The following is a 20,615-nucleotide window of genomic DNA, read 5'->3' on the forward strand; positions in this document are numbered from 1 at the left end:
TGTGGTGTTCTCTCCTCATGCGTAAATCACTCACCACTCAGGTAGCACTTTCCTCATGAATATTAATGAACTTTTCCACCTGCAAAAAGAACATGTGCCACATACGTCCAATGGGTCCAAAGTAGTGATTGACTATAATAACTTTTTTCTCTTAGTCTGTACACATCAAGGAAAGTCCTGCATAATGTTCCTTTAAAAAAACTGACAATGAAGAACAACTACATTCAAGAAATATCAATTTCAAATGATCATTTATCCTATTTGTTACAACCCCTAGTTGTTTTCCTTGTTATGAATTTAGGTAAAAGGTTGCAAGTTGTTCATACTATCAAACAAGTAAAATTTCCAACAAATGGTTTAACTGTTTTCCGAGAAGCATAGAGTACACGGGCCTGTTCTGCAGAGTCATTTCCTCTCTGTACATCCCCTTCTACGGTATAAACAGCTCTGGTGTGGCCACACAGATACCCCAGAACACAATGACATTTTTTTTCTCCTTTTGTTTATCTCAAATACTTAAAATCGGCTGCAACATTTTGTTTAAGATAGTGTTTAAAATTAATGACCGACACTTAAATAAAAAAGCTTCGTCTGCGTTGCTTGATGATTACTTTCAATTAAGGCAACGCTGTTTTGCATTTTTAACAGAGGAAAGAGTTTGACTGGATTGAAAGAACTGCTTTGACTGCTCTTCTTTGCATAATTTACAGATCCACTGCCTCATGTCTACTTTTTTCCATTTAACATTCCCTTGCTTTCCTTTAGACCATATCAAATGAACACCTTGACACCCAGCTGTCTAATGGAGACAAATGCACAGTTAAACTTCATTCCACTAAGTGCTCTGTTAAGTGGACCTTGAGCTGAACAGGAGTATGAGTTTAAGACTATAAAATTCCCTTTCTATGTGGAAATAATTCATATACCCACATTTAGGAGGTCAGAGGTTGCGTGACCTTTTTGTCAGAGAGAAGACTACCAGATCTGGCGATTACACCGCTATCTTCTGACTTTCATTTGGATTTATTGTAACAATGTGCCATTTTTCCTCTAATTTCCTTCAAAACTTTGTACTGCATCAGGCAAAGATTTTTCTGTCAGGATGATTGATGATTTTAATCGAGGATTTTATTCTTGCTGTTTAAATTCAAGACAAAACATTATTTTAAAGAAATAGTTTTCCTGATTGAAACTATATGCCCTCCTCCAGAAACGAGATTGATCAGCACTACTACCAAGGCTGTTCTACATATTATAAACATTGTAAAACACTAAGAATTATGCGTCAGTGAAAATAAAATTGCATCATGTTTTTTTCCTAGTGAGAAATAAACTTCCTTGTCATGCAGAGCAGTGCTGGAAAGTGAGGAAGCTAATGTTAGCTGTGGTTCTGGAAATGGGAGGAGAGGTTGCTTTTGAATCTCAATGAGACACACATTGATTCCACTGTGAGCTTTTGTCTCAGGTGCTGGAGCAGGTTTGTCATGCTGCCTCTGGGAACAGAGTTTTTACAAACTTTACACAGCATGTAGTCTGTTTAATATTGAAAAACACTTTGCAAAACCGAGTCCTATTGTTGTGGACAGCCGCTGGTCTGTTTGCAGTGGTGGGAGAATAAGTTCAGTACGTTCAGTTAGGTGCTGCACTTTTGCACAGTGTTGGGACACTTTAACCCTCGTGTTGTCCTGCGGGTCAAAATTGACCCGTTTAAAGTTTGAAAATGTGGGAGAAATATATATTTTCACAATGAAACTTCTGATGTCCACATTTTCAACATTTTTGGGAAATCTTTGAACATTTTTTTGGTGTAAAAAAAAAGAAATATCAAAAATGTTTCTTGAGAACATTCACACAAAAATCCATCAAATTTCACTGGATTTTGGTTGATTTTTTTGTGAATGTTTTTAAAGAAAATGCTAGAAGTTTTACTGTTATATATATATAATCACTTTAGATACTTTTAGGATTTTTTGGAAGATTTTTACTCTTTTTTTTTTTAGATATTTACAAGAATTTTCTTGCCAAATTTTTTTGTTTTGTTTTGTTTTTTAAATACAACTTTTAAGGGGAATTTTTAAGGAATTATTGGAATTTTCTTCCTGGAGGTTTTGCAAATTTTCAGAAATTTGGGGAATTTTTTGCTGAATTATTGGATTTTTTTCAGACAAGGAAACAATATTTTTGGTGACTGTAAATGAAGACAGCAGGAGGGTTAACTTTACCTGAATATTTTCGTTTTATATTTCATATTTCACTACATTTAGAGGCACATATTGCAGTTTCTACTCCAGAACATTTACCTGACATCTTTAGCTGCTTTGGAGGTGATTTTAAAACACTCTTAAAGGTTAAACCAGTGGTTTACAATCTTTTTGGTTTCTTACAAAATTCCCAGAGTCATTGTGGCCACACATCAGAAGTGTAGAAGTTGTTAACAGCTCTATTAAACTGATTTTCACGTGGTTTCATTTTAATAAATGATGAAATAATCCAGTTACCTAATGTCAAACATTAGAGAAAAAGTCTAAAAATAGAAAACAGATTTGTGTGTCAGAACTTTTCTTGTTTCCTGTCAAATTAACCACTTTATGACCTCTCAAATGTGTTTCACTAAATAATAACCTAGGGATTTCATATGCAATAATAATTTATTCAGAGGGACCAAACTATTAATTAGACTTTAGTATTTCAACTATATTTTCTTGCTACTTAAGTAGGATTTTTCATGAAGGGCTTTTACTTGTAATGGAGTATTTTTGCATTGCTGTACTAGTACTTTTCCGTAGTAAAGGTTGTAAATACTTCTGTGTTCAAATGGCAAAGCACATGTGTGCAAGTATCTCTGGAAAAGGCAAACAGCTGATGTTACCGTTGTAAGTCCAGAGAACAATAACTGCTGGTGTTTGAGCTTCACATACTGCAAGGATTTAAATGAATCAAATCAAGTCAGTATTTCCTGAGCCAACTCTATGCTTGCCCTAAATAACACACCGTAATTCCTTTTCATCCCATTCAGTTTTCTTTGATAAACAGTTTGGAAAGCCTTCTATAAATTGTCCGGTCCTTATCATGACAGGAATATGACAGGACTGATTTATTTTTAAATGGTGGAATGCATTTGCTTTGTTTTAATCAAGAGCAATCAAAGTTATTTTAAGTCTGTTTAAATGAAGAGAGCTGCTGGTGTTTGTCATCTTTCCCTCACAGTTGTGGAATTTGAACAATTTCCTATCCATAGCATTATCCGTGTTCTTATCTGAGTGTTTTGGGAAAAGCTGGGCAGTTATTGCTTGTTTAAAAGCCTCGATGATAATGGAAGATCAACAATGGAATTTCTTTTTACTCTTTCTGCATTTTTTTTTTCCCCTGGAGAGATTCCTGTATCCATGTTCACCTCGATGTCTTACAGTCAACTCTAGAAATAGTCTGAGCCCAGAGGAAACTTTGTCATCACTGTAAGTGAACTGGCCTGATAATTCGCGGGTTACCCGGATAAAACAGGGTGTACACTGTGCCAGGTTGGAACATGAAATCAATTAGTTTTATAGGTTAAAAATAAAGTCTGAGGAGAAAATGCAGTATGGTGTTAATTGAGTTCACAGAATAAAGTGTGAGGTTGTACCTGTGAGAATTGGCAGATTGTGCAGGCACTATGTAGCGATGGGAGTTAAGTGGTGCGAGAAAAAAACAACTTTTATTATTCGAAGACAGAAGAAGAAGAAAGTAAAGCACCTGAAACAGTAGCTGCCTTACTGCTGAGCCTCTTAGAGTGTATAAGAGCCAAGAGGAATGACTTCCATATTCCATTTTACTGTGCAAGGCCTTAGCTCATGAAACCATTTTTCTCTGGAGTGAATAAGATTTCTGCAAATATATTTTTATGAATAGTTCACTACGTTTACAGCTTTCTAGATCCACACAGACAGCTGTAGATTTATCTTTCCTAGTTGCTCCTTGGTAAAGTTGTGATTTAGACGTAGTAACATTAACTGTAACTTCTTTCAGAGGCCAGACTCTGGGATGCTGCTTTATCTGATTCAGGTGAAACCTCTCCAGAAATAGCCTGCCTTTGTGCTCCCATTAACTGCATCGGCACCGAGTAGATGGGACATTTTAGATTCAAATGTTTCAGATATCGTCCTCTGCATTGTCACTGCAGAGGTGTTTGAGATGCGCAGCGTTGTTCTTTAGCTGGACGATTCACACTTCTTCACTTATTCACACTTCCTCGCAATCATTCCCTAAATGACGGCAAATTCCTGTAATTAATATTCATGCATTTTATAACATTACAATTGAGAGGTTGGGAACTATCCGAGTATGTAATCAGTGAGAGGTGGAGCACATCTGCAGCAGTCTGTCAGTCACATCACTTAATTTCAGTCCAGTTCAGTTTTTTTTCTGTAGCCCCAAGTCATCTCAGCGAACTTCCCATCGTAAAGTGAAGATTGTACAATATTATATTATTGAGAGAAATCCAGCAATCCCAAAAACTCCCTTTTAGCAACACTTTGGAAAGAAAAAGCTCCTTTTAGTGTGAATAAACCTTCAGCAGAACCAAGCTCAGGGTGGACGGCCGTCTGCCTCGACTGGTTAGGGTGAGGTTAAACGAAAGAGAAAAGAAGATAGCATAAAGAAAACAGACATAAATCACATAAAAGAACAATAAACATTGGGGATGTTGGTGAGGCAAATAGCTCCAGCTTAGAAACATGTAGGTTCAGCTCCAGAGATACCTTCATTTCAGTTCAGTTTTATTCGTTTAGCACCACTTCTCAGTGTAAGTATTCTTAAAGAACTTCACATAGTAAAGTGAAGATTGTACAATAGTATATTACAAAGAGGAAGCCCAACAAATCCAAAAAATTCTATTGAGCAGCTGTTTTATGGCAGTAGGAAGAAAAAAAATCGTACAGAACCAGGCTCAGGGAGGGTAGCCGTCTGCCTCGACTGGTTGGGGTGAGGTTAAAGGAGATACGTAGACAAAGAGATAACAGATAAATATCGCATAAGAAAACAATAAAATCTGGGGGTGTTGGTGAGACAAATGATTGCAGATCAGAAACATATGGATCCAAATTCGGGGACACTCGCAGAAAGGACAAAACACAAACTACTGCAAACAGAGGACACAAAGTTAATGGCTTGCAGTAGTGATATTTCAGTGTATGGAGTCGGAAAGGGAGGAGAGCTGCTCAGTGCATTATGGGATGTCTCCTGGCAGTCTAGGGCGATAACAGCATAACTAAGGGAAGGCTGAAAGTCATTCGAGCCAGTTCTAACTGTGAAGTTTGCAAAAAGGAAAGTTTTACGCCTAATTTGATTCCACAGCAGAGGAGTCTGATATGTGAGTCCGAGTCTGCTTCTGGAAGCTCCAGTAACCACTAGTAAACAAAGTGCTCTATTGAGACAATATGGTCTGCAAGAGATGATGCAGTTTGGTCATTAAGAGCTTTTGTTGTTGGGTAAAGGATTTTAAATATTATTCTAGATTTCACAGAAAGAGAAACTAATATGGGAAAAAATACGATCTCTTTTACTGGCTCCTGTCAGAACTCTGGCCGCAGAATTTTGCTTTGGTTTTTCAAAAAATTATTGGGACGTCCTGACAGCAAACTGTTACAGTAGTCCAGCCTAGAAGTCACAAATGCACAAACCAGTTTTTCGGCATCATTCTAAGACAGGATTATCTAGATTTTGATAATATTGTGCAGGTGAAAGCACTGCATGAAATAATTGATGGAAGCATACCAAATACAGTGAATAAATGCTTTTCCCCCTGTGGGCAGTATGGTTGTTCAGTGGACAACACTCTGCTGTGACTACACTGAGAGATCACAAACCAACCCTGCTAAGAAATCATATATGTGTCTCAAACATAAATCAGCATACAGCCAACGAGATTGAGGAAAAACTAGTGGCTCAAGTTTTGTGCCGTTAAAGTCTAACTTTTCCTTCTACTCATCTCTCTATGCATTTGTCAACAATGGCAACTGACATTCTTATTATGACCAAATGTTCTTAGCTAAATTTGTTTATAAATGAGCTAAAAATGATGGAGTTAAGGTGTGAAGTGCAGGTCTGTATTATACTGATGACAGACCAACCAAAATCTAATCTGACTTCAAAGGAAATGCGTCACTGGTTGAATTATTATCCAACAAGGTATGTGGGAGATGTACATGCATGCGTAAATAGAAGAAATTATCTGATCTACTTTACAATTTCTTCACTCCGTGGATGATCTTATAATGGATACAGCTGTGACTTTACATCCACATTTTGATCACCTTTTACCACACATAGACTGGTACTAAAAGAGACTGCATCGCTCATTAAATTACTAATCGTGATCTGAATACCCTCATTATATGGCGATATCTCTACATCAGTCTGCGTCAGATAAGACTGACATGCATAACGTAGCTTTGCATCAGCGGCTACATACTTTCAGTTATGTAACTATTTTTGTTTTCCATTTAAAGAGACAAACTGAAGCAGCTTGTGAGTTGCTGAAAACATTTTAGTCACAAATTATCTGCAATTTGTAGCATTTTACAGTTGAACTATTAATTTTTATGAATATTTTCCTTGCATTTCTATTTGTGATGCTAGTCGATGCAACGTACGGTCAGGGTAAAACAGAAATTCCCTGTGATGCTCTTTCTTTGAACACCAGTGTCCTACATATGTAAAATGAAATTTACATCCCGTATTCAATCGAGTAAAATGGAGGCTCTAGAATACAAACGCTGGCTGTATAGTACACGCCACGCCCCAATAAATCTACAAGATGATCAGGCTGCAGCTTTAGTGCAGCAGCAGTACTGAAAGATAAACTGATAGCAATCAGCTACAGTACAAAAGCTGTCTGCGACAGAATATTAAACAGAGCGTTCAGAGGAAATACGTGCACGTATCTAAGAAAATGACAGTTACATTTTCCATCTGTTTGTTCGGCCTGTACAAAAATGAGACTGCTGAGTAAACTCAAAAGATTTGCAGATAAGAAGCAAAGACCACATCCTTGCCTTAACTTTTTGCAAAACCAAGTTTAGCCTTACAAAGGATACTCAAGTTGAAAAGGTCTGGCATGAATTTAGTTATTAGATTGTACAATACACAAACTAGATTTACCAGCTGGGGCCATATTAGGAGACACTGTGAAGGAATGACCTAAGTCACATGTGTTTGTTTAAACCTATAATGAGGTAGAATCCCAGACATGCTGATAGCATTTGTAGAAAAGCTTTTTGGCTGTTTACTTGATAATGTGTCTCCTATTGATATGTTCTGACGTTAAGTCCTGTTTCAGTAATATTTAACCTTAAATCTGTGAAAATCCCAACCTCTGGTAAGAAGATTAACATCTGGCGCTGCCACAACTCAGTGATTACGTGTAGCACTTATTCTTTACAGCAAACATGAAAAACAGTTAATTGACAGTTTAATTTTGCAAGGAAATGACCCTTTAACACCACAAAGCCTCAGATTTAACCTTTCAGACCAGAGGTGAGCAATCGATCTCAGTTCAAGTGCAACTCAGACTCACTTATTTCTTCTTCTAAGTTCAAAGTGCTACACATCTGCAAACCACAGCACCAGGATGCTTTGAAATAAACATGTTTGAATGGAGGCCCTATCTTTATTCAAGCATAATGATTCGATGAATTGCATCCTGTCTAATGAAAAACAACACAGCAGGACTGATTATGGATGTTGAATGGGGGCAAAGCTGGGCATTTGTTGAATAATTCAGTCACTCCTATAATTCTCAGACATTCGTTGTTTTTATGTGTGGGGGATGACCTCTGATTAATGGCTCCAGAGTAGTCGGTGTCTGTATACAGGAAAGTTTCAGCTGCTTCAAAGAGAAAAAGGTGCCACTTTTTAATGATGTGTGTGATTATCACTTCAGAGCTTTATTCATCGACAAAAAAGCAGAATAAACAAAAATTCTCCGACCAGGACGACAAAGGTTCAGTTTCAATGCACCAACTCGCACCAGACAGAAAATACACCATAATAATTACAGTACATTTACCCATCAACCCATTCCCTGATGCATTTTCCTTGTCCCATCCCTGTCTTCATAATGAATCAGTTGCCATGGCTACTGTTGCTTAGCAACAGGCCAGTCAAATGCTCCTAATCCTGCGCTGTTGACAGTGAGCTGTGACTAGGGAGGGGAGGATGAGGAGGGGAAAGGAGTGGAGAGGAGGGGAGGGGGTTTGTACAATAAACAGCAGCGCTGGGGAGAATAGACGAGGTGTGTGTGCATGTACATGCACGCATTGTGCGCCTGTGCGAGCGCTTGTGTGTGTGCGTTATTATGAATATGCAGTGCAGGTTTGTATGCAACAGCTGAGCCTGACCGCATACAGTGAATTGTGTGTCTGTGAGGTGACAATGAACAGCACAGATATGAGGATAGCATTTGATGGAGCTTGTGTTAGCCAAACATCAGCACCGACCGCAGCTCCGTTTCCATTGTTTCAATTAATAATCTCTCAAACTGGACTTAATTACATTTCACGTGAAAGAAGACTGGAAATTAATTAATATCGTTTGATGTTTTCACGTCAAACTTCGTCATGTGTGCTCTTCCTTCCGAGCTGCAGCAAAGACAATGAATGAACTGACGTGAATGTGAAACAGCCTTTTCTCTGTTCAGCGACGTTAAATCACACTGACAGTTGTTCAGAATCACACAAGCATCAGATTTGTTTCAGACCAGCGTCTAAACAACCATTCAAGAGTATTCTCAGACACAGCCTCTTAACAGGCTAATGGGTTATGAAAGGCATCACTATCATGTAACTAAATTGTTTTATAATGGAGGTTTTGAAGAATAGATTTACAGAAAATGGAATGAAATTGTCCAAGAAGTGAAAAATAAATTAACCTAATTATACATGTTGCTTTATCATCTAGATTTTACATTTCTAAGTACAAATATATCTAAAAATAAATTTGTTCATTTTCCAGATTTGAGGTTTTTAGAATTTTATATAAGGAAATATTTAGGTTTAGTGCAACACATTACAGCTACTACAACTGTGCATGCCATAGTCACCCATGCTAGTCTCTCAGATAAAGCTATTATTTGTCTTATAATGAATACAGAAAATAGATTTTTCCACATTAGAATCTTTTTCTGTGAACTTCTCTGCCAAAGTATTTTACTGTCAATGCAAACAAGGTCAAATTAAACAGATAAATGGATATAAAACTGCAATTTTCAGGAGAATCTAGGACAAACATAGTACTACGTACTCCTATATAGCGCCTATGTTTGTTTGCTTGTTTTCACCCTGCAGTGTTGCAGCCAACAGTAAAGACATTAGTAATTAAACAGAGAGGGAAAACAGAAAGCGAGCGGCCTGAATAATGCAATTCTCAGGTACAGCAGCAGAAAAAAACAGGGTGACATGGAAAAATCATCTTGGCAGATAAATGCAAAGCGACCCTCCTTGTAAGGCGGTGACATTTAAAACGAACCTTAATGAATAACGGAGGGATGACTGCGCACTTTAACGACTCATATTTATGGGAAACAAAGCAATGACACTGTGATGAACTTCCTCATTAATAGTTGAGCTTAATTAAGGCCTGCGCCTCTCTCGAGTCCTGTGACAGGAGGAGGTGAGGGGGAAAGCAGCGGTGTGTGTGTGGATATATACGTATGCATGAATCAGTGGGTGTTTTGAAGTGAAATAGGGGGTTCTGCATGCTTTAGTGCCCCTGGGTGCCACCCAGCAGCACCCATCCTCCATCCTTACTGTACTGGAGCGTCCAGGTGAAGACGGAGACTCCCACAGCAGCTGGGCGTCTTCTTCTGCTTTGAAATAAGAGAAGGAGGAGTGAGGTCAAACAGCCTGACATGACTTTGTTAACTATACAATGTTTAGGGTTGGTCTCAATTCCCTTAGGATGCATTCTTACAGAGAAAGGAGGGTTTGTGTTTCGGTCTTGTGAGACAGTGACACCAGAGAGGAAGACATATGGACAAAGAGAGAGCCATTTTAAGGCTCCAGCGCTGATCACAGTCTGCAAACACAGTCTTATGCAATTTGTATTGAACAAAACCCCACATTATCCCCTGTCTTCTTCCTGTGGTGTCTCTTCGTATTTGTTTAAACAATGAGCTAATTTCTTAGAGAACTTCTAAACAGTATGTAGGGCTCAGCCAGCAGCACACGTTTCAACAGACTTCAGATTCTTTTGCTGTTTTTGGAAACTTTACCTGTCGTTCAAGGCTGCATTTGTCAGAGGCTTGTTTGTTAAATTTTGCTTTAACCCTTCTGCTGTCTTCATTTACGGGCACCGAAAAATATTGTTTCCTTGTCTGGAAAAAATACAACAATTCAGCAAAAAAATTCCCCAAATTTCTGAAAATTAGCAAAATCTTGAGGGAGAAAATTCCAATAATTCCTTAAAAGTTCCCCTAAAAAACTTTATTCAAAAAATCCCCCAAATTTGGCAAGAAAATTCTTGTAAATATTTTCATAAAATGAGGAAAAATCTTCCAAAAAAATCCTAAAAATATCTAAAGTGATTACATGTATAAAAACTTCTAATATTTTGTCTAAGAACATCCACAAAAAAAATCAACCAAAATCCAGCGAAATTCGCTGAATTTTGGTTGATTTTTTTGTGAATGTTCTTAAGAAACATTTTTAACATTTCTTTTTTCCACCCAAAAATGTTCAAAGGTTTCCAGAAAATGCTGAAAATGTGGACATCAGAAGTTTCACCGTGAAAATATGTATTTTTTTCTCCACATTTTCAAACACTTTAAAACGGGTCAGTACATGAACCATAACCTAGCTGACAGTGCAGTATGTTCGACTGATGGGATGGGGATTTGGATAGTTATGTATCCAGACATATTTGATACTGTATTGTTTGTGTTTTATTTATTCAGTTATCTCCTAACTTGTTATGTACTCTAGCACATATACATATACATATATATATATATATATATATATATATATATATATATATATATATATGTATATATATATATATATATGTGTGTATATATATATGTATGTATATGTATAGTGCACAGGTGTGCCTTAGACTGCCCACAATAAAAGGCCATTCTGAAAGGTGCAGTTTTATCACACAGCACAATGCCACAGTGCACTAATCATGGTGTCTAATCAGCATCTTGATATGGTACACCTGTGAGGTGGGATGGATTATCTCAGCAAAGGAGAAGTGCTCACTATCACAGATTTAGACAGATTTGTGAACAATATTTGAGAGAAATGGTGATTTTGTGTATGTGGAAAAAGTTTCAGATCTTTGAGTTCATCTCATAAAAAATGGGAGCAAAAACAAAAGTGTTGCGTTTATATTTTTTGTTGAGTGTATGTACGTACCTATAAATGGTGCATATAATTCTACTATTATTATCATTTTTATTTTGTGTTTGATGTATTTGTTAGAGGTGGAACGTGATTCAAAGAATGAGTCTAATTAGAGGCTTTGTAATAAAATGAGTCGCATTTTTGTCAAATAGCAATATCTGACACACGCAAAGTTTTTCAAATCAAATTTTGGTTGAAGACGGAATCGATGAACAGACATATACGTGAACTTAAGCAACAAAAATGTTTAAGTTTCATTTCTATTTATCTGCATTTTTCATCTGTCTACTACATTCACAGATTACTGCAAACTCAAAGTTCAATTATAGCGATTATATTTAACATTTTAAGACTTTTTGTAAACTCAAGCACTTTCAATGTCTTGGTGAGTGGTCTATTATGGGATGGCTACATCGTTAGCTGGTACCAGGACTGTCGTAGCTAATGTCTCCACGGGATCGTCAGTTTCTTGTGTTGCAGCGTTTCGAGCTGCGTTCTGGAGCGTTTCCCCAGAGCTTATTTGCATAAAGTAGACTTCACTTCTACTTAATGCAAATTACATGGTCACAGAAAAGGTCAGACGCGTCGCAAAATATTCTTTAAACGTCTAAATTAGCCGTCGTTGAACTACAACGAGGACAGATTCAGCGACTTATTTCTCGCCTCAAATGCTTTCAGGAATACTTTTTGCTTCCTTGCTTGTGTACCAACAGAGAAAGTTTCCAGCCGAGCGGTCATGTTGGTGTGACTGAAGCTAAAGCGCTGTCATGTGACCAGCTAGTAGCCCAGGACTGTGCGTGTTTTTCACAGCTGCCAAACAGACTTTAGGTTCATTACCGCCACCTACTGGGCTGGAGTGTGCATCAGAGTTACTGGTGAGACAGAAATTAGGGAACTGACAAAGGTGCGATTAAATGTGTTATTTTTTTCCCTGTAATTAATTAATCAAAATTAATGCGTTAAAGTCCCAACCCTCGTATTTACCTTTGGTCTTCTGTGTTTTGGATGTTTCTAGAGTAAATACTAAAAAGTGTAACTGAGAAAAAAAAGTACATTTTAAAAACAGGAGCTCCTTTTATGTGCATAGTTAATATGGTACAATAAACTTTTCAGCCCTAGCACTTTTCAGGCAATACTAAAAGGGCAACTGTAAACGTTTCATCATTATCCAAAAATACTGCACTTACGCTACCGAATAATCAGGGTTTACTCTCGATCTGCACAGTGATGGTCTAATTTCTCACCATTCCCCTCAGTGTGTGTGTGTTGTTTGTTTGTTGTTTTATTACGCTGCGCAGATCTTGTGATTTGCTCAGAGCGTCGTGTTGTTTCTGTAACCTTTTAAACAGCAGTCCTCCATCTGACAACCTCGCAGTCACAAGCTGCCGGCCAGTGGCCACATGCCAGCAGCTGCCATGAGCAGATCGACTTTCCCTTTCTTTGTTTTGTGTTAAACATTCGACATCACATGAGCGCAAACTGTAAGGAAGGCCTGTATGTATACACACACACACACACACACACACACACACACACACACACACACACACACACACACACACACACACACACACACACACACACACAAGAATATTCACAGAAGCCATTTCTTTTTCGTCTTCATTAAAACCAGCATGTTTCACAAGTCTGTAAGACAAATGTGGCAAATCAAATATTATTTTATTATATATTATATTATATATTTATTATTTTATTTATTTCTAATCATTTAATCAAATGAGTCACATAAAATTAAAGCTGAGTGCTAAAGTTCTGCTTTAATGCAGATCCCGGTCACATTGTTCTTTTTTTTTTTTCCTGTCAGTGAAGCTCCACTGCTGCTCCTCTGTGCTTCACCCCGTACTGTAACTCATGACTAATTTGTCTGCAGGACATGCAGGCATCAGTGATTTCCATCAGCCAGTTGTGGAATAAATTTCCACCCAACTCGGGAGAAAAATGAAAATTCACCCACATTTGGAGGAGCTCAGACATTTATTTATCAAACGTAATAGCTGAAGGTGAAAACGTTATTTTAGAGTCAGAGCAGAATAAAAGCATATTTAATCTAATTTTTCATGATAGCGTTGAGGCTGGCACCATTTGGAAGAAGTCAGTGTTGCCTCTATAAGCTTTTATAAGCAGTGTGTGAGTGTTTCTGTTATGAGAAACTATTTAAGGTTACAGCTATTTGTCGTCAGTGTACACAAACCCAACCTGCACAGGATCCACTCAAATTTTCATGTATTATAATAATCAGTGCCAAATTTATTCTTCTGCTTGGAGTATTCTGTGTCAGTGGTGAATGTAAATACATCTTCTGTGGCTCAGTCCTGGATTTGGAGAAAGTAATTGGTGGTAAATTTTTTTAAAAAAAGAAGAAGAATGTGAAAGTTCAGTGCCGGTCTTAGTCTGTCTGAGTCTCAAATCTCTGTTGACACAACAGAAAAAGTCGTACCTTTGGTTAGACAAGTGGATATCTGTGGTGTGTGCTGGGTGGTTTTACACCTCCTCTTGTCTTCATATTCATCGTGAAATATCGATGTAATATTATTCGTTTTTGCCACTCAGCTTAGTGGAATAGTTGTTTAAACTGGCCGATTTTATGCTCGGATCATTCAACCTCAATTCACCAAATTTTAAAAACACCTTTCCATGTTCACTTTGACAGATTTTTGTTGTGAATATTCATTGGATTGACCATGTGTGAAATCTGAGGACATATCTAACTATAGATTTTGAAGAAGGTGGTGTCATGTTGATTTTGCACCGTGTTCTCCACGCCAATCTGTGGATCAATGTTTGAATTGCCACAACTTGAGAAATGATGTCGCTACAGTCCTGAAACTTTGCAGGCTCATTGATGTGTTCACATGGTCTTCAGCGGTACAACCATGCTTTGATAGAACAATGAAAACCGGTTATTTGACGGTGCAGGTTTGGCTAAAAAACATCCATGTTTGTCTATGCCGATAATCCACCAACCATAAAAACTTTATTTTTCATCCTAAGTGGCTGTGATTGGTCCCAATAGGAGCTTTAAAATTATAGAGTAAGGTGGCACACATTATGAGAAAAATTATTGAATTGTGCATTTATGGCCAATATTAACCCTCCTGTTGTCCTCATTTACGGACACCAAAAGATGTTGTTTCCTTGTCTGAAAAAAAATCCATAAATTCAGCTAAAAAAATTCCTCAAATTTCTGAAAATTTGCAAAACCTTCAGGAAGAAAATTCCAATAAGTCTTTAAAAGTTTCCCTTAAAAGTTTTATCTAAAAAAAAATACCCCAAATGTGGCAAGAAAATTCTTGTAAATATTTTTAAAAAATGAGTAAAAATCTTTTGAAAAAAAATCCTAAAAATATCTGAAGTGATTACATATATATATTTTCTTTAAGAACATTCACAAAAAAATCAACCAAAATCCAACGAATTTCGCTGGATTTCGGTTGATTTTTTTGTGAAAGTTCTTAAGAAACATTTTTTAAAAAGTTTTTTCCACCAAAAAATGTTCAAAGTTTCCCAAAAATGTTGAAAATGTGGACATCAGAAGTTTCACTGTGAATTTTTTTTTGTTTTTTCCACATTTCCAAACTTTGAAACTGGTTATTTTTGACCCGCAGGACAACACGAGGGTTAAGTCAATCATTGAACAGGTATGATAGATGAAACCACTCCAAAGGTGGCCCCAACTGGAAGAGTTTTGAATAAAAAAACACTGAGTTTTTGAATTCACAGTGCTTCAAATAATTTTGGTCTCACCTTCTATCCATCTATACTCCGCTATATCCTCATTAGGGTCGCGGTGGGGGAGCCTATCCCAGTGGACTTGGGGTGAAGGCAGGGGACACCTGGACAGGTCGCTGGTCTGTCACATTTGCATTCACACCTACGTGTAAATTAGAATAATCAGTTAACCTCAGCATATTTTTGGACTGTGGGAGGAAGCCGGAGTACCCGGAGAAAACCCACGCATGCACAGGGAGAACATGCAAACTCCATGCAGAAAGATCCCAGGAAGGAAACGTGAACTGGGATCTTCTATCTGCTGTTGCGACAGTGCTAACCCCCACTCCACTGTGCAGCCCCTGGTCTGATCTTCATTTTTATTAAATTTCCTTTCTCTGTCTTTCTCTTTCCCCATAGAGCCGCATGGCTGAGAGCTTGCGTCTGTTCGACTCCATCTGCAACAACAACTGGTTCACCAACACGTCGCTCATCCTCTTCCTCAACAAGAAGGACCTGTTGGCCGAGAAGATAAAACGCATTCCCCTGACAGTGTGCTTCCCCGACTACAAAGGTCAGAACACCTACGAGGAGGCGGCCGTCTACGTGCAGCGGCAGTTCGAGGACCTCAACCGCAACAAGGAGACCAAGGAGATCTATTCGCACTTCACCTGTGCCACTGACACCAGCAACATCCAGTTTGTGTTCGACGCTGTCACGGACGTGATCATCCAGAACAATCTGAAGTACATTGGGCTATGCTAGGGCCTGACGCTGGCTGGGAGCGGGTGGGGTGGTGGGTGGTGGGCTAGGGGTTGAAGCGGGGCCACTTGGAAGCGGTCGGCCCGCCATTGGGCTGGATAAACAAAGGCACGTCAGTCTGCCTGGCGGTTTATCTCTGTGAAGAGGTGCAGCAGAGAACTGGAAAGCAGATGAGGTGGTCAGATGGTCAGGGACGGACGATACTGTAGATCCAACTGTTTCTGTGGAAGCAGCACCGCTGATGGTGAAGATGGGATTTTTAACCCTATGTGTTTGCACTGAATATGAGTATGCAGAGACACCCAAACACACACACACACACACACACACACACACACACACACACACACACACACACACACACACACACACACACACACACACACACACACACACACACACACACTGATCCTTATTGTTTGTTCACACACAAGATCTTTGGATCAGTCAAGCACTTGTTTGACGAGGCGACACTGGAAATTTTAGACAGCTACCCCAACCTGCCTGCCAAACCTGAGACTGAGTAATAGGTCTGTGCTGGCGGTTTTCAGTTACTTTTGTCTTCTTTCTTTTATTTGCCTGAGTCAATTAATGCTGCTTTATAAAAAAAGAAAAAAAAAAGATAATTTTGACAGAATCAATGTTCTCTTTTTGGATTTTCACCCAAACATTAGTAAACAGTGAGTGCACCTGATGAGAGCCTGTATTCCTGTGGGGGGAGTCATTAGACATGATGTCACTGGGTTTCTGCCTAACAGAGGAAACTGCCACAGTCTAAAGTTGAAGTGAAATATGTTTTCTACACACTTATTTCTGTTCTGTCCCCCGGTCGACCCTCTAATGTTGTCCCTCTTTCTTTAATCTTTTTGTGCTTTAAAAAAAAAAAAAGAATATGTCTCTGAAGCCTGCCTTTTCCAGCAGGACACTGACTTATAATACCAGGAGTATGTTACACTCGGCAGAGTCAAAAGTATTTATGATCATTCCAGTTTCCAGCAAGAGACAACAAAAACAGTGCCAAGATCAGTCTGTAAATAAATCCAGATCCCATCCATTATGTTAATTTCACTTAATTTTATTTAGTTTTTTCTTTTGTTGTTTTATTTTTATGGACGAACACATTAAAACATGCATGATTTTGTTACTTTGGGATACTAATATGTTTTCTTTGGGTTTCTCTTTTCCTAGGTTTTAAATAATATATTCCCAAAAATATATATATAAAAGTCAAACACTGTGTACGATTGTACAGTTGTCAGAGAGGAATCTATTGAAAAGAGTTTTATCAATATAATAATGGTGATCATAATTTTATGATGATGATGATGATGATGAAAAAAGATGACAGTGATGATGATGAAGACGAATCGGTGATGATCGTGATGATTACGATGCTAACAAGGAAAAACCTCACAACAGAGTTAGCATGAGAGGAGAAAGTGGATCAAAGGAGAACAAGACTGTAGAAGAAAAACAAAGAAACAAACCTTGAAAGTTCAATCTTCCTTGCATTATCTAAGTGGAAATTGTTAAACAGTCAGTCAGTATGATGTGTAAATATACTGTAAGGTACACTGTTTGTTCAAACAAATGAAAATAAAGGTTGAGTTGGGATACTGCGAGTGAGATAAAGAGAGAGTGAGAGATAGAGGAGGAAAAAAAAATCCCACTCCGCTCCTCCTCTTACCCTTTCTTTTCAGTTCAGAGAACAACTCAGCCAAGGGCTTCAGGCTTGACTTTATGGGATGTCCACTTCAGCAAAAGACAAAACAATGAAAAAGGAGAAAAAAAAAGAAATATAAAAAGGACAATAACTATGAATAAAACAACTTATGCAAATTTTTACGGTGTAGTAAATGTGTTTTTGGGTGCTGATTGTCTCGGCGGTGCTTCGGGGCCAGACAGCAGACCGGCTGCTGCAGAGCTTCTCATCTCTTTTTTTCCTTTCATAACCGCGAATCATTTGCAACCTGGAATGGAACGTCCTGTCCGGAATCCTTTGGTTCCAAAATCATGACATAAAAAAAAGCGTTTGTCCTCCTCATACAATGTAGCCACTGAGGCAAGAAGAATTCAGACATGAAGTGTGCAATTAAATTACTCCTGAATGAACTTGTGTGATGCAGTGACGGCGCTACAGATTCCAGTCTAATTAGTGACTAAACTCCTAATAGGTCCTGATAATTTTTCATCTTTCAAGAGCTCAATGTCACGAGTTCATTTTACAGCATGCATCATAAATCTGAAGACATGTAGAGAACATATATTATTATTAAATATTGCATTAGCTATGATCAAACCTGCAGCAGGAAGATGTGTCCACGTCCTTCTGGTGTGAATGTTTTCCATTCTTAACCCTCGTGTCGCCCTGCGGGTCAAAATTGATCCGTTTTAAAGTTTGAAAATGTGGAAAGAATATATATTTTCACAGTGAAACTTCTGATATCCACATTTTCAACATTTATTGGAAATTTGTGAACATTTTTTGGTGGGAAAAGAAGAAATGTTAAAAATATTTCTTAAGAAGATTCACAAAAAAATGACTGGAGTTTGGTAGATTTTTTTGTGAATGTTCTTAAATAAAATATTAGAAGTTTTACTGATATATATGTAATCACTCTAAATATTTTAAGGATTTTTTTTTGAAGATTTTTACTAATTTTTGGAAAATGTTTACAAGAATTTTCTTGCCAAATTTGGGGATTTTTTTTAAAAAATAAAACTTTTAAGGGAAACTTTTAAGGAATTTTCTTCCTAAAGGTTTTGCAAATTTTTTGGCTGAATTTTTGTATTTTTTTTCAGACAAGGAAATAATATTTTTTGTTGCCCGTACATGAAGACAACAGGAGGGTTAAGCATTATTTAACTATTAATTCGGCTGTCAGTATCTCCCACACACAGGCCTGCAGTTCATTCGTCATTTATCTGCTGTCTCATGCTCATTTTTACCTTAGTTCACATCCATATGTGGCAAACATCCCTCGGGTCATTTACACAGCAGTGGGAATCCGTTTGAGGCGTGAACTCAAATGAAATTCACTCCCGAGAAGGGAGAGTTTTGTTGAAGTCACGCCGTATGACTGTCATGTGGTGCGAGTCAATGCCAACTATAAAAATGACTGAGTTCAGAATGAGAAAATAGTTGCAAAATCACATCAAAGGAGGTTTAGAAAAGCCCCATATTTACTCATTCCAATCATTCGGGAGGAGGATTGCCTTGAGTTCAGTTTTAGGTGGAGTCTGAGCAGCTGTTTGGTTCATTTTTTTTGTTTGTTTGTTTTTTCAGGGCTGTTTTGTCACAAGGTGGTGCTAAACAGCTGATGGTGAAGTCACACATTTTCTCCCAATATATGTAATATTTAACCATATAGTAGCAGTGAAAAGGCACGGTTATATACTATAATCCCTACTAACAACTGGCAGACAGAGATGTAGAAGAAACAAGACTGAGGATCATATTAGGATTAAGACGGATACGGAAAAAGTTTCTTTCTACCACAAAATAGGATATCTCTCTTCTGTTTAATGGTCTGAGTTCTCAACATTGTGTGGAATTTATAGCAACACTAAAACATTCATGGGGCACATTATGTTGAGAACGGGTCATATGGCATAAAGCTAATGGTGAAGGCTTCTAGTGAGACGTGCAAATGAATCAGACAAACGGAGGAGATGATAACGACGTGTGATCTAACATGTCAGAACTGGGCCGTGTTCTTTTTCTGAGATAAAGACTCTAGAAGCGTAGAGTTTGGGAACACTGGAAAAAATGCGCCTCCCAAAACAAGGAAAATAACCTTATTTCAAGAAACTTTTACCTTGAAATAAGTAATAAAATCTGCCAATAGAGCAAGTGAAAAATGGCTTGGTAAGATTTCTTGAAATACGATATGATATTTAGAATACTGAGATCTGAAAATTAGATGGGAAAACTTATTTTTATACCAGGATTGTCAAGCTTCGGTGTCTTAAAATAAGTCAGACATGCTAAAAAAAAATGGTAGTTTTTCACTCAAAAATAGATTTTTGCTTTCATGTAATCTTGTAATTTGACATCTATTAACCCTCCTGTTGTCTTCATTTACAGGCACCAAAAAGTATTGTTTCCTTGTCTGAAAAAATACAACAATTCAGCAAAAAAAATTCCCCAAATTTGTGAAAATTTGCAAAACCTTCAGGAAGAAAATTCCAATAATTGCTTAAAAGTTTTAGTTTTAAAAAAATCCCCAAATTTGGCAAGAAAATTCTTGTAAATATATTTCAAAAAATGAGTAAAAATCTTCCAAAAAAAATCCTAAAAATATCTAAAGTGATTACATATATATCAGTAAAACTTCTAATATTTTATTTAAGAACATTCACAAAAAAATCTACCAAACTCCAGTCATTTTTTGGTGTATGTTCATAAGAAACATTTTTAACATTTAATTTTTTACACCAAAAAATGTTCAAAAGATTTCCCTGAAATGTTGAAAATGTGGACATCAGAAGTTTCACTGTAAATATATATATATATATATATTTTAACATTTTCAGACTTTAAAACAGGTCAATTTTGACCCGCAGGACAACACGAGGGTTAAACTTATTTTGAGTTTTCTTGTAAAAATTTAGCTCAAACAAGATAATTTCAAGATTTTTTGACTTATCAAGAGATTTAAGATGCATTGTCTTAAAACAAGTCCCTGTATCTTGCTGAAATGTCATTTTTTAACTAAGTTTATCTTAAATCAAGTGAGATGA

At 37.4% G+C, this 20,615-nt stretch overlaps 1 protein-coding gene across 1 annotated transcript in view; it reads left to right on the forward strand.

Moving 5' to 3' along the window:
• gnaz (guanine nucleotide binding protein (G protein), alpha z polypeptide) overlaps positions 1 to 17,715 on the forward strand; it is a 38,572-nt gene extending 20,857 nt beyond the window's left edge. The window contains exon 3 of the mRNA XM_022209977.2: positions 15,531 to 17,715. Coding sequence (XP_022065669.1) covers positions 15,531 to 15,875 — 345 coding nt within the window. The 3' untranslated portion in view covers positions 15,876 to 17,715. The remainder of the gene's footprint in view (positions 1 to 15,530) is intronic.
• The last annotated feature ends 2,900 nt before the right edge of the window (positions 17,716 to 20,615 follow it).

This window comes from Acanthochromis polyacanthus, chromosome 18, assembly GCF_021347895.1.
Source record: "Acanthochromis polyacanthus isolate Apoly-LR-REF ecotype Palm Island chromosome 18, KAUST_Apoly_ChrSc, whole genome shotgun sequence".
NCBI lineage: Eukaryota > Metazoa > Chordata > Actinopteri > Pomacentridae > Acanthochromis > Acanthochromis polyacanthus.